Genomic DNA, 13,280 nt, shown 5'->3' with positions numbered 1-13,280 from the left:
AACTATTCTCCTTCTATAAGAACATGAACCAACCCAATCAAAAATTTTCAAATCCCATTCCCCCCAACAATTAATTCCTTCCCTTTTCAACAAATATGTCTCTCAAATCCCCCATTTCCAATCTCTTCTTCTTCGTCTTCCTCCTCTTAATCACTTTCTCCGTCGCCAGTAAACACCGCTTTCGTCGCCCCTGCCGCCACCTAGTCTTCTACTTCCACGACATCATCTTCAACGGACACAACGCAAAGAACGCAACCTCAGCCATCGTCGGAGCTCCAGCATGGGGAAACTTGACGGTTCTAGCTGCACAGAACCACTTCGGTAATGTGGTGGTGTTCGACGATCCGATTACACTTGACAACAACCTGCACTCGCCGCCAGTGGGACGGGCGCAGGGATTCTACATTTACGACAAGAAGGATATCTTCACAGCTTGGCTTGGATTTTCGTTTGTGTTTAACTCGACGGAACATAGAGGGAGTTTGAACTTTGCGGGGGCGGATCCGTTGATGAATAAGACGAGAGATATTTCGGTGATCGGAGGGACGGGGGATTTCTTCATGGCGAGAGGAATTGCGACTCTGTCAACGGATTCGTTGGAAGGGGAAGTTTATTTTAGGCTTCGGACGGATATTAAATTGTATGAATGTTGGTGATTTTTATTCTTCGTTTTTCTTTGCTAAGTCTTTTTCTTCGAAATCCCAACCTGTTTGCTTTTATTTTTCATGAAAAATAAAATGCAATGCAATAAATTTGAGTGGATGAGCCTTTAATTTCTTACTTTTATATTTCTATTTCGTACTTATATTTTGTGTGTGTATGTGTGTTTCTTTCTAATTTAATATTTTACTACATGAATAAAAAGAAATAAAATATTTTCGAAAAATAGCTCTCTGCTTGACGAATAATTTATGTTAATGCTAAATTATGGTCAATGAACATGAGCGTGAAGGTGTGATATGTGGTTGAAGATAGATGAAATTGACGTACAAAGATTAGAAGGTTTGCAGATGGGTGCGTTGTACATCACACCTAAAACACAAGTCAAATGCATAGCACAAGACCACCTACCTTAACCTTGCCTCCCCCATTTAGTTGCATAAATGGCAAAAAGGCATAAAATAATACTGCATATGTATATTGTATAAAAACAAAATAATTGCATATATACCACGTAAAAAATAGTGAATATCATTTATAGTTGTTACCAATTGTTATCGATGATAATTTATCACCATTAATTTTTTTTTCTTAAATTGAAAGTTATCATTGGTAGCAATTCATAGTTATGTACATGTCTATCATTGATAGCTGCTATCATTGATAGTTGCTATCAATGATAGCTTTCAATTTGAGAAATGTGTTATCAATTGCTATCATTAATATCTTCTACTATTAGCGATGTTGCTATCAATTAGTATTTCCGATAGCTACTGTAAGTAGTTTTTCTACATTGCTATCAACATAAAATGATATCACTAACATTATCTATCAATGATTGCGTTAGAAGGATATTGCCGATAGCAATTAAAAATGATATATCATCATAAGAATATTTTTTTTATAAGTGATATCTCCTTGGTAAACATATCAATTTTGAATTGATGAGGTTTAATTAGACTATCAACCAATATTTTTTCTATCTACTATCAATGATATTCATTTATTGTTATCAGTGATAGCAATAGAAGAATATCATTGATAGCATCTATAAGCAATATTCGTAATAGACTACTTTATATCAAGGTAATGCTACTATAAAGTAATATAGTATAGTGGTTGTTTGTTTTTAGCATAAATGGACAAAGAAAATAGATCAGGTTAGCATGTTATCCACAATAGCTTTGAATTAATAATAACATATTATCCATATGATAACTTCTATCTTTGATAGTATAAATGAAATTGGAATATTTGCAACTTTTGTTGAAATCAGTTATTGTTATCATTTAGAAATTTAAAGTTCAAGTTATCAGTAATAAACTCATAAAAAAGATATAGACATATTAGACTTGATGTCATTGATAGAAGTTATCACGGATAGCATGATATCAATGATAGTAGAAGAGGAAGGAAACTAAAGGGAAAAATCGAGAATCTTAAAAAACTTACAATATGATCGTTAAAAAATTGTCGTTTTTGCAAATATGTTCCTTGTGCTATATGTTATATTTATTTTCTAATTATGTGCTATTTGATGCAATTTTCCTTCTATTTATAGGGTCCTCCCTTTTATTTTCTAATTATGTGCTATTTGATGCAATTTTCCTTCTATTTATAGGGTCCTCCCTTTCATATTCCTATTAGATTTTCATCATTCGCTATCCACATCAACATTTGGGATCCAAACCCTCCTCAACATAAGGCTTGACCTCGTCATGGCCGAGGGCAACCCTTCTGGTATAGGCCTCAACCCATCTCTTCTGCCTTGTTGTAGTTGTGGCTCACTCTACTGATCTGAGCTTCGACCTGTCCCTTTTATCTTTGTTATGGCCTTGTGATATAGAACTATCCTAAACAATTAATTTGTTATGTATTTATTCATTAATTTGGAATTACTTTCGATTCGTAGAATGTTTCTTTTGAATATTCGGAGATTAAATAAGCATTACCATTAAATTTATAAATTTAATTAACAAACTTTTGTCATAACTCTTTCACGCGATCTCATTTAAACCAAATTAAAAGCATACGCATAAATTAGAAAAAAACTATAGTGTAAAAACACTAGAAAATATTATATATTAAAGTCTTGGAAACTTGTTATATTAAATATCCAAAATTATGTTGAATTTTCTACAAAGTTTTCTTCAACAAAATGTTCTATGAATCTTAGGATTAATTTTGAACATTAGGATATAAATTTTGGAAATACACTTAACATTATAAATTAATTAGTAGCAACTAATTTTGTATAGATAAGAAATAAGTTGGATCAACTACTCAACATGAAAGACATAAAGAAGAACTATTCTTAGAACTTTCCACTGCTAAAAAATCAGCGTCACCATAAAAATGAATATTTTTGAACATATAGACCCTGGAGGCAATAAAGAAAATTAGACTAGAATTTACAATGAACAGAAGATGATAGAGAAAATTAAGTATCACATTAGATAAATATTTTGAGTTGTAATATCAAAGCGATGCTCTTTAGATTCAAATTCTATCTTGCAAATGCAATTAAATCACATATAATGCTTTAAGCTCGGTTTGGAAATATTTTTTCAAGTTATTATTTTAAAAAATAAGTTGTTTTTGGAAACCATACATTTGAAAAATATATTAAATAAGTTGATCTAATATAAATACTTGATATCAACTTTTATTAAATTGAACTTTGAGTACTTAATGGTTAATTTCTCCCTAATTTGTGTATGAAAAACTCTAGTCAATACCTACCAACCAATTTCAATCACCCCACCAACGACCAACCTTTAACCACGCACATCCGACTGCCAATTTCATCAGTCTACCTTCGAAAACCACATGACAAACAATAAACTCACTCTTTCAATCTTGTGTAGGTTTTTTCGTGCTACACCAACATTATCATTGCATTCCATTGGAATTCTAGTCAATTGCTTGATGTTAGTGAGGCAATTGAATGCTTCCACTTTTAAATAAAAGATTGCTACATTCGAATAATCTATCAGTTGTCAATCTGATTGACAACAATAGACTACCATTACTAATTGAAAACAATAGACTACTGTATAGTATATTTGATTTTCCATATCTTCCTATTTTTGCACTTTAATATAATTTTCCTTTGAATTATTGTTTTAATGTAGAAATAATAATTATTAATATTTCAGGTATTTGTACTTAAGAAAAATAATCAAATCAAAGTTTCCAACTCTCAAACTTCTTAACATTCATACTTGGCAAACAATTACGAAGCCTCATGATGCAAACACATAAGAAATTTCTCTACAAAGAACGAATTTTATTCCAAAGCATTACAGGGGAAAAAAACTATTTCATTTTGGCATGAGAATTTGTATGTTGCTATCTACAAAATTGCCATTCTTTTTTTTTCTTTTTTTTTTCATTTCCCCTCAAGTGAAGAGAGGGAGCCTCTGATCTCCCGACGCATATGAAATAATACTCTTTTTGAGAGGAGAAATATAGTTAGCCCCATGAAAAGCAGCAGCACGTAAGATGTTGAGAGGTCCAAAATCCACAGAATAGGCCTTCTGAAACCCATCCAGAATAGCCATCATAGCAATATTGGCAGGTTTTCTCTCTGCTTCATATTTCTTCATCAATGTCACCTGCACAAAATCAGTTAAGCAAATTCGAATTAGAGAACCACTGAAAATGATGCCCTGTCTGACAACCATTTTATTTCTGTTTTGTTTATGAATAGTATAATTTTCTTCATTCTAGAAGTAGTCTATAGAAAAGAATAAAATGAAACTAAAACAAAATCGTCGTCGAACGAAAACGACTGTTTGTGAGGTTCTAATGAATCAAATGTCAACTGACTTTTTCTTCAATTCTGTTGGAGGGTCGAGTGCCTTGCAACTCTTCACTAACAGAAAACTTCAGGAAATGGACATATGCATCATCCCTTAAGTTTAAAGATGAAGGAACTTCTTTACCAAATATTTTGGGTGGTCAAAATGGATTGGCTTGTGATTAAAAAGGCAAGATGAAAACTTATATGCCTCTGAAGGCTTTCTGTTCAAATTTTGATACTGATACCCACTTTCAAGAAACATAAACTAACCTGAAAGCTCAGATTTGTATACATGTGATTGTATAACAATCACTTTCATGCCTCAAACTATACGTTTGATTACTGTTGTTATCATGTATAACAAACAAAAAATATGAATTTTTCAAGAATCTTGTATTACAAGGATTTCATAAACATTGTGTAAACGTCAAAAACTGTTCTCAGAGAAGTGCAACTTGTCAGTTGTCACATCAAATTACCACTATTCTTTAAGTGTAAGGATTAAGAGAATTTTTTTAGCAATTGATAAGTTTGAGGATGTTAGACGAACTTAAGTTTTTGGGTCAATTAGTGACTTAAAGAGAAGGCACTACTAAAACTTCTGAAACTTTAAGGATCAAATTGAAAATAATCGTATGCATGTTAGTTGGTACAAAGGGTATAATTTGGATCTAAAGGCCCACTCCCACATATATATGTCTGATGACAACTAATGATTGTGGCTTAGACAAGCTACTGTACAAACTCCCATGTGACAATGAAAAACTTGATTGGTAGGAGATGTAAATAAACTTCATATTGTGTTAGACACCCAATCCAGAAGGTTTGTTTATTCAAGGAAGGAAAAAAAGGGAGTTGTTCGGTATTTCTAACATTTAGAAGTGTTGGGTTTAGTTGGTTTCATTGTTAAATTGTTTTAGAATTAGGGTGTTGTAACTAGCTCCTTCACTTAGTTATGTAGCTTTGGTTTGTATGTTGTGTTTTTCATAAGAACTGGAGTTCTAGTATTCGGATAGGTCTAGGATATTTTGGGAAAGAAGGATGATCCGAATTGATCTTCAATGTAAGTTGTCAAATTACTACCTATCACAATGGTAAAAGAAACGTATTTGATACAAGGATCAGATGCTGATCTAGAAGAAAGAAATCTAATAGAAAATCGTATCAGAAAATATATCAAAGAAAATCACGCTCAGTACTATAACTTGGGAGCAAGAATTTACAACGGCTAGGACTATGAACAAAAGAATATTAAGACAGAATATAAAAGAAAAATACCGCACCTCTCCAATGTCGGATCCAAGCGCAACTCCTTCAGCAATTACTTTAGAAAGTGAATGGGCATCTCCAAAACCTAAATTAACACCTTGACCAGCCAAAGGATGAACAGTGTGTGCTGCATCACCAATCAAAACCACACGCTTGGAAGCATAGTTCTTGGCGTGATTCAAAGACAATGGGAAGACCATTCTTTCGGATGCTAACTTGACCACCTTTGGAGGGACTTCAAATCCTTCATCTACTGATAGAGTGACATCCGGTTTCAGCCATGAAAAAAAGTTTTGACTTCCAAATATGCTGGAATTTGGAGGAGGACCGTAACTGGAATCCAAAGCAGAATTCACGTCCTTCACAAAATCATCCTGATCCATTGACTTGCGGTCTGTGGCCTCTTGTGGGTTCATAGTCCAAACTATATTACTATAGTTATCCCCAATTGGTAAAAGTGCAATTGGTCCAGAAGGCAAAAATCGTTGCCACGCACAACGGTTTTCCTGTGTGTGCTCCACTGTACAGATAACTGCATTCTGGGAGTAATTCCATCCAGTTGTTTTAAACCCAGCTAACTCTCTAACACGTGACTTGGATCCATCTGCACCAACCTGCAACAAAACTCAGAAAAAAAATTTGATATTTGCCCAGCAACTTTCCTAAAATTCAAAGCATTTCCTTCCTACAAAAGACAATTACCACTAATTTTGCATATAAACTGCTGCCATCACTCAGGTCCAATTTTGCTAAATGACCTGGATCATTCAATGTTGTCTTCGAAGATATGTTAGCGGCCACTGTCGGCGAACCACTTGGGTGTAAGTCCATTGAGGTTAATCTGGAAGAGTATATTGTTGTTTGAGCATCTGTACACTGTTGAAATTTAGATACTCAGCATCTGAAGAATCCAAAGGTAACATGGATAGAGGGGATAACGACATGATGATTGTTATTATTCAAAATCGAGGTATTTTAGAATTTTAAAATATTACCATCTGGTATTGTGTTGAAGTATAATACTGAAATAAATTGAAATCAGTTGTGGTGTGGCTTAACTTTCTGTGATAAAATCTTGTCAAACGATATCTCTTAGTATTGCTCGAGAATATTAAACTCTCTCTTAGCATCTGACTACTCTGACGAACCTTTCCTCTTTATACAAATGAATTATAGTGAAAAATTTAAGCACAACAGACCACTGAACTCAACAAGCAACTCAAGAGATTGGAAAGTCCATTGATCAGCATAGGAAGTTAACAGTGTATGATACCTGTACGCGCGATAACAAGGAACTTTGAAGCACTTTGTTCTCCACCACGCAGCTGTAACTAAAGCCAAATGAGTGTCACCTCCAATAACTATTTAATTGAGTTGCTTTCAATTTGAATGCAGGTGCTTACCCTAAAAATTCTTTATTAACATCTCTTGCATGGTACTTTGTGTAACCTAAGCCTGTATAGTCCCAAACCTAAAAAAGATTGAAAGATGATAGGATAGTTCCAATTAATTTTCTTATCATGAAAAATTCCCAGGCTTAATTATATGTATTACGTTAGCAGAATATAACATATTTCCATCAAGTTAATACTCAGAAAGCAAAGTAGTTATATATGAATGACAAAGTTAGAAAGCACAGAACCAATCCAAGAAGGTCGTGAAATATTGTTCATGTCTGCTGCTTATAAAATATCATTCCAAACAGGATTTTAGAATTAAAAACTGCCTAAAGATGATAGTAATAGACCAAAAATCCTACAATGTTGCCTCCAAGCTCCAACCACTAATGGTTGGTTAGTGAGCTGGTGGGACGTGCTTAGTAAGGTTAAGAAGGCCGAAGAGAAAGTTGTTTGGTTGTGTGTGTGTGTGTTGGTCTCTGTTTACAATGAAAACTTTTTTCTTGTAGTTTGAGGAGTTAGCTTCAATGGAAAAGTGCTGTTTTCTATTGAATTTTTGCTGTCTTTGAGTTTGATTGAGTTTCTCAGACCTGTGAGTCTCACCTGACACCAACCTTCTTCTAGAATGTATACAAGCGCCACACACACAACATCCAAATTGCAATTATTAAAGCAAAAGAAGGGATGAGATATTGATTTTAATAAAAATCACTAAATACCTTTCAACAGTGACTTGAGTGAAATTAGCAACTACAAGGGAGATGGAGCTACTGATAAAAAAAGTATTTAAACAATATAGTCCTTTAATTAGAATTTCAAATGGATTCTTTACAAATTACAGTCTATACCTGCATCTTGTCAAAGTATGCATGCCGTTGTTCTTCAACATATTTCCATGCATCAATGTCTGGACAACGAGAATTCTGTTATTTCAATCCAATACTGTTTTTAATTATGAAGAAAATGAAAGCTAAACCAACTTTCTGTGTCAGCTTCAATGTTAAAGGACAATAAATGATGCATAATGGTGGTGTAGTACAGTGGTACAACAAAAAATATGAAATAAAAATGATATGCTTTCAGACTTTCTGACAAAGTTAGCCCAGATAACAGTGTTATTCAATAATTAAGATTGATTCTAATGGAAAGAGCCCAATACAACTTTAGAATATGTATAATAACTTCATAAATTCACTACCTCTGAAGAAAGATATAGTTGCAGGAGTCACCGTGCTCACTCTTGGATCGGGAGGACTGCCCTTCTTAATGCTGGCTCCACCCTTTAAAGCTGGATTGCTGTCAATAATGGCAATAGTCAACTGCTTAGTCAATGGCATGCTTGCTGCAAATACAGAACAACAGTGAGACCAAATTAGAGAGTAACATCAGTACATCAGGATTCATGATTGAAAATGTAAGACACGTTGTTATGAGGGATTAGTTGAGGTGTGTGCAAACTAGCCTAGACACTCACATATATCATAAAAGAGAGTATTGTTGATACGTAGTCCAATTTTAATTGCATTACTTAAAAGTTGAAATTGCAAGACGAAGAGGATTCACCACATATATAAAGTCTAGGTTTTTCTTTTTTTAATGAAATCAAACAACTTTCATTGAGAAAGAATGAAAGAATACAAGGGCATAAAAAAAAAACCAGCTTGCCAAAACACCCCAACTAAAAGAAGGGGGACCAACTAAGAAAAATCTTACCAATGGAATAATTACAAAGAACTTTGAAATCTAGATAATCTAAGATAATCAGAAAATTATAACAGAACACACAGAAAAACAACAGAAGAAAAGCATTTGACACCAACCTACATTAATAACTCACGGTATCCAAAAAGAAAAAGGAACTATTAGAACAATTCTGTCATCCACAGTACAACATTCTAAGCGTGAAGACATGAAAAGTGAGTGCTTTCTGTATCTGCACGGTAAGAATTGCAGAAATTATTCATCCAAACAACCGCCTACCTAAGGAGCATGCTAAGGCCATGCCAACCATGCCGCCTCCAACTATAGCAATGTCATGTTGAGGAAAGTTATCTACGGAACCTGGCTTCTCCCCTTGTACCTGAGATTTGGGTGCATCAAATATATGAATATTCTCATGGAATTAACATATTGAAAATTGAAGTCACTCGTCTGGGAATAATTAAATCAATATTACTCATTTATCAGATGTAGTATTAGAGTATTACATAGCTATGGTTTCCATTGGATCCAGAAACTTTAGCAGCTGAATCAGAGCAGAAGTTTTTCCATCGAGTCTTCATTCCAAAGACATTAATAGTAAGGTTTCTTCTAATTAACCTGTTCCAGCACATACTATATCAAACTATAATCAAAAGTTACTACAGTGGTTTTTAAAGCTCAAGGGGCAACAAAGCGCAATAGTCTTCTGCGGCTTAAGTGCAAGGCGCAAAAACAAAAGGCGCTACGGAACTCCATTGAGTTTTGTGAGGTGCACTATATATAACAATATTACATAAGAAAGAGAAAGCGTGGTTGGAGTGGGAATATGGAGGGGGGAAAATAAGGAATTTTGTATCTAAGCTTAGTGAAGTTTATATTTTTGGTTAATAACGAAGGAAGAACCAAAATTATTATTATTTTTTCAACATATTGAAAAATCTCAAGGCTCAGGTATTTGGGCCTTAAGGCTTCACATAAAGAGTGCACAGAATGCGAGCTTTAATTTATGTGCCTTACCTTTTCAAGACTAGGTGCCAAACTTGTGCCTAGGCCTAGGCTAAACACTAGACACAACAAAACAATAAATGATAAGTGATAGCCAATTATATAATATGACAAAAGGTTTGTTAGTGAGCCATCCAAAATTTTGTCAGCACAGAATTTTCTTCTTCGTGTAGACATAGTTCAAATTTCTCCTCAACCTCCACCTCCAGCTTCTAGCATTAGGTTCAGATAGTTCTTGGTAAACGAAACTTGATCTCAGTAAATCTCAAGCAAGATGCTTTTACATACTGTTGCACCTCTAATAACACAAGAGGTGTTAGGTAGTGAGATAGTTAGCAACAAGGAGTCTATATCAGTGGCTGCCATTTTCCAACGCACTAAGCTCCTTTCTAGCATCAATATGAAGTCCTTCAAGTTTAAATTTTCTTTGTTCTTTTTATCTCTCTCTCTCAACTTTTCATCTTGAAACTGCCTTGTTTACAAATCTAAACGATTTCTATAAGCTTTCCTTTCTCTACACAATCCCTTTACTGTTTGACTTCAGGCTATTAAGTATCTTTTGTTGCCTAGTAGACATTGACTATTCTTCTTGAATTGCTTGCCAGAAATCCTCAGTCTTTCTCAGGATACCTAGTTCACAGATTATATCATTCACCATATGGATTGTAAGGGGGCTGTTTTAAGTTAACTGCTCTTTCAGTAAAAAATAACAACCTAAACTAAAACAAACTTGAGTTTCAGAATGCCACTTCAAGTGATTTTCTGCACCAAAATTTGAATCAAAATCACTATGAGAATCAGAGAACTTTACATTATTTTAGAGTTTTCCAAGACAGCCCTTCAAAATGTACACGATCAGGATTATCACTTGCCAGTATTTCTAAAAGATTTTGATCAGGATCATCACCTTCCAACAAATTGCTGTCGCACATAAACTAAAATGATTTCAAGCAGGTACTTCCCCAAAGTTGCTTTGCCCACAATTATCCATAAGAGATACATATTGGTTTTGTGTGATATTCCAACAAAAATTTGTTGAAAGGATGAAGAAGGAAGGGCTCTTGAAAAGTTGAGCGACATCTCTATGACTCTATCCAATTCACAGCCATTAAGACATAGATAAAATGGCCATTTTCTGCTTTCCATTCACATATTGGACCTTCAAAATCTTATTGGTTACCACCCAACTCAACACATAGCCCTCTTCCAATGGAAAATCAAAACGAATCATTTCTTCCAAACAAGGCAAATAACCCTACAGACGCAAAGAGGAAATATTGGGAATATCAAAAGAGTTGATCACCCATTACAAAAGCCAATGCATGGATACCAGAATTTAATTCATCTACATTTTTTGAGTCCTAGGATGGAGGGTAGAGAGAAGCTGCCAAATGATAGTAAAACTGGGTGTAGCCGTGGATTGCCAACAGGAGCATTTAGTGGGGTAGATCGAAATGAAATCAATTGAAGGCTTTTGAATGAAAATTTTTTACACACTACCAATTGGGTTGCATTATTGATCGTTGGGCACATTTTTTAACCGAACTTCAATGAGTTGGCAACCATGAGAACTTTGGAATAATACAAACAAAGGTCAGGTGTAATAACAGGATGATGTCAAAGCACGAAAATCCATATTTCCTTCAGTTAAAGCAGAGTGGAAGAAGAAGAAGAGTGACATACCTGTTCATTCTTACTCTTTGCAGACGCTAAAGAAGAAGAGGAAGAAGGCACACGCAGAGAGAATTCTCCCCCACTATTTCGGCAAATTGCCCAATATAGTCCCCTTTTCGTTTGGAAAAATAGACCATTTTGAAAACAATTGTTCTTTTGACCCTTTATAAAACTAAACTACAACTAAATTTTAAATTGTTCTTTTTACATTTAAATTTAAAAAGATGCATTTTTTAAATATAAAAATATTATAAGTACTATTAATATATGTATTGATGTTCATTCGTGTACTTAGTAATCATAATCAAATATCAATTTTTTGATAATCCAACACTTATGTTATATGTCTATAAGAGATTCACTTTTAGTCCACTCATGCTCGCCAAATTGCATAATGACATTTCGTGGGTTTGTAAGTATATAATATCAATGAAAGTTACGTGAAAGAGGGAGAAAGTGGAAATATATATATATATTTTTTCATTTATTTCATTTCTTTATATTATATATGATATTTTAATATTATATTTTTCATTTCCATATTCTATTTGGGTCCCATTTTCACGACAATACAAATATTTTATTATAATGATATATTTAAAATTATATTATATTTTATAACAATTTTATCATTTATCATTTTTTATTTCAAAATAACTTTATTCCTTCTCTTTTTTTGTTTACACTTGTGTGCATTTTTTCGATTATAATTTTTTTTCTTTTTTTGTATTTTATGCATTGTTTTAAAATATATAGTTAATCTTTATTTACAAAATTTAAAATATGACATTTTTTATCTTTTGATATTTATTTGATTTGAATTGCTATATTAGTAAAGAAGTTGGTCATTTGTTGTATATGACCAGACTTCTAAATATTTAAAATTGAGAAAATACAACTAAAATTATTTTGTATTCTAAAATACCAAACAAAATTTATTGTCAGTAACTCTCAAAAGAAATGACAAAGGACGATTTTATGAATCCAAGTTAAAATTAAATAGTAAAACAAATATTATCTTCTTAGCCAATCTTCAAGCTTTGATTTAAAGTAACGATAGATGTTTAGTTTGTTTTTCAAGATCATTTTGCCTATTTATTTGAAGTTTGTTTTAATATTTTTTTGTAAATAAGAAGTTTAATATAAGGGGAGAAAATAGCAAAAAAAATAAAAATAAAAATTATGTTTATAATATAAGTCAATATACTTGAAAAAAAACAAATATAATACATGGAAAATTTTAATTTGAAAGCAAATAATAATATGTTTATAATCTAAGTCTCCTATTCTTTTAAATATAAATTTACTTTGTTGATCAAATTTGTATGTTTAAAAGTTATTGTATTTTCCCCCCTAAATTTTAGCTGTATGATTTTTTAATTAAGACCACAAATTAAATCATCTATGTTATTTTGTGTATGCATTTCATACCTACATGAAAAGAAGAATATGTTGGATGGGTGACCACCCTATGAATAGTCACATTTTCTATGTGCATCAATTAGTCCTCATCACATCAACACCAATTGCACGTATATTAGATGATACTTGATTTAAAAATTCATAAATATAATTTGTGATTTACATTTATGAAAGTCATATCTATTTTCTTTTCAATAGACACCTACACTCAAAAAAAAAAAAAAATTATTCTTATCAACCGTGTAACGTAAGGATTTGTAAAAATAAAAGGGTAAAAATATAGACAAATCATCTCTTATTGTCATTTTCACGCATAGAATATTATATAGTAAACTAAGTAAATAAAT

General features: G+C 32.9%; 2 protein-coding genes across 3 annotated transcripts; one reads left to right on the top strand and one right to left on the bottom strand.

Moving 5' to 3' along the window:
* Positions 1–780, top strand: LOC101214414 (disease resistance response protein 206). The gene has a single exon (XM_004146491.3). It carries the CDS (start codon positions 96–98, stop codon positions 654–656), a length of 561 nt encoding a protein of 186 aa, XP_004146539.1. The 5' UTR covers positions 1–95; the 3' UTR covers positions 657–780.
* Positions 781–3,821: 3,041 nt separating this feature from the next.
* LOC101214174 (ubiquinone biosynthesis monooxygenase COQ6, mitochondrial) lies at positions 3,822–11,641 on the bottom strand. 2 transcript variants are annotated; one of them, XM_011654894.2, is made up of 10 exons: positions 11,521–11,641; positions 9,339–9,450; positions 9,112–9,211; positions 8,330–8,473; positions 7,980–8,038; positions 7,138–7,205; positions 7,008–7,065; positions 6,437–6,610; positions 5,749–6,348; positions 3,822–4,277 (listed from the first exon to the last, which is right to left on the bottom strand). In XM_011654894.2, the coding sequence occupies exons 1-10, from the start codon at positions 11,526–11,528 to the stop codon at positions 4,062–4,064; spliced, it is 1,539 nt and encodes a 512-aa protein (XP_011653196.1). In that variant the 5' UTR covers positions 11,529–11,641; the 3' UTR covers positions 3,822–4,061. The 2 variants fall into 2 exon arrangements, with proteins under 2 accessions (XP_011653196.1, XP_004146538.1); XM_004146490.3 differs by having other exon boundaries at positions 7,008–7,059.
* Positions 11,642–13,280: the final 1,639 nt, after the last annotated feature.

The sequence above is a fragment of the Cucumis sativus genome, chromosome 4 (genome assembly GCF_000004075.3).
Source record: "Cucumis sativus cultivar 9930 chromosome 4, Cucumber_9930_V3, whole genome shotgun sequence".
In the NCBI taxonomy this organism is placed as follows: Eukaryota; Viridiplantae; Streptophyta; class Magnoliopsida; order Cucurbitales; family Cucurbitaceae; genus Cucumis; species Cucumis sativus.
This window is presented reverse-complemented; position numbering and strand designations above follow the sequence as displayed.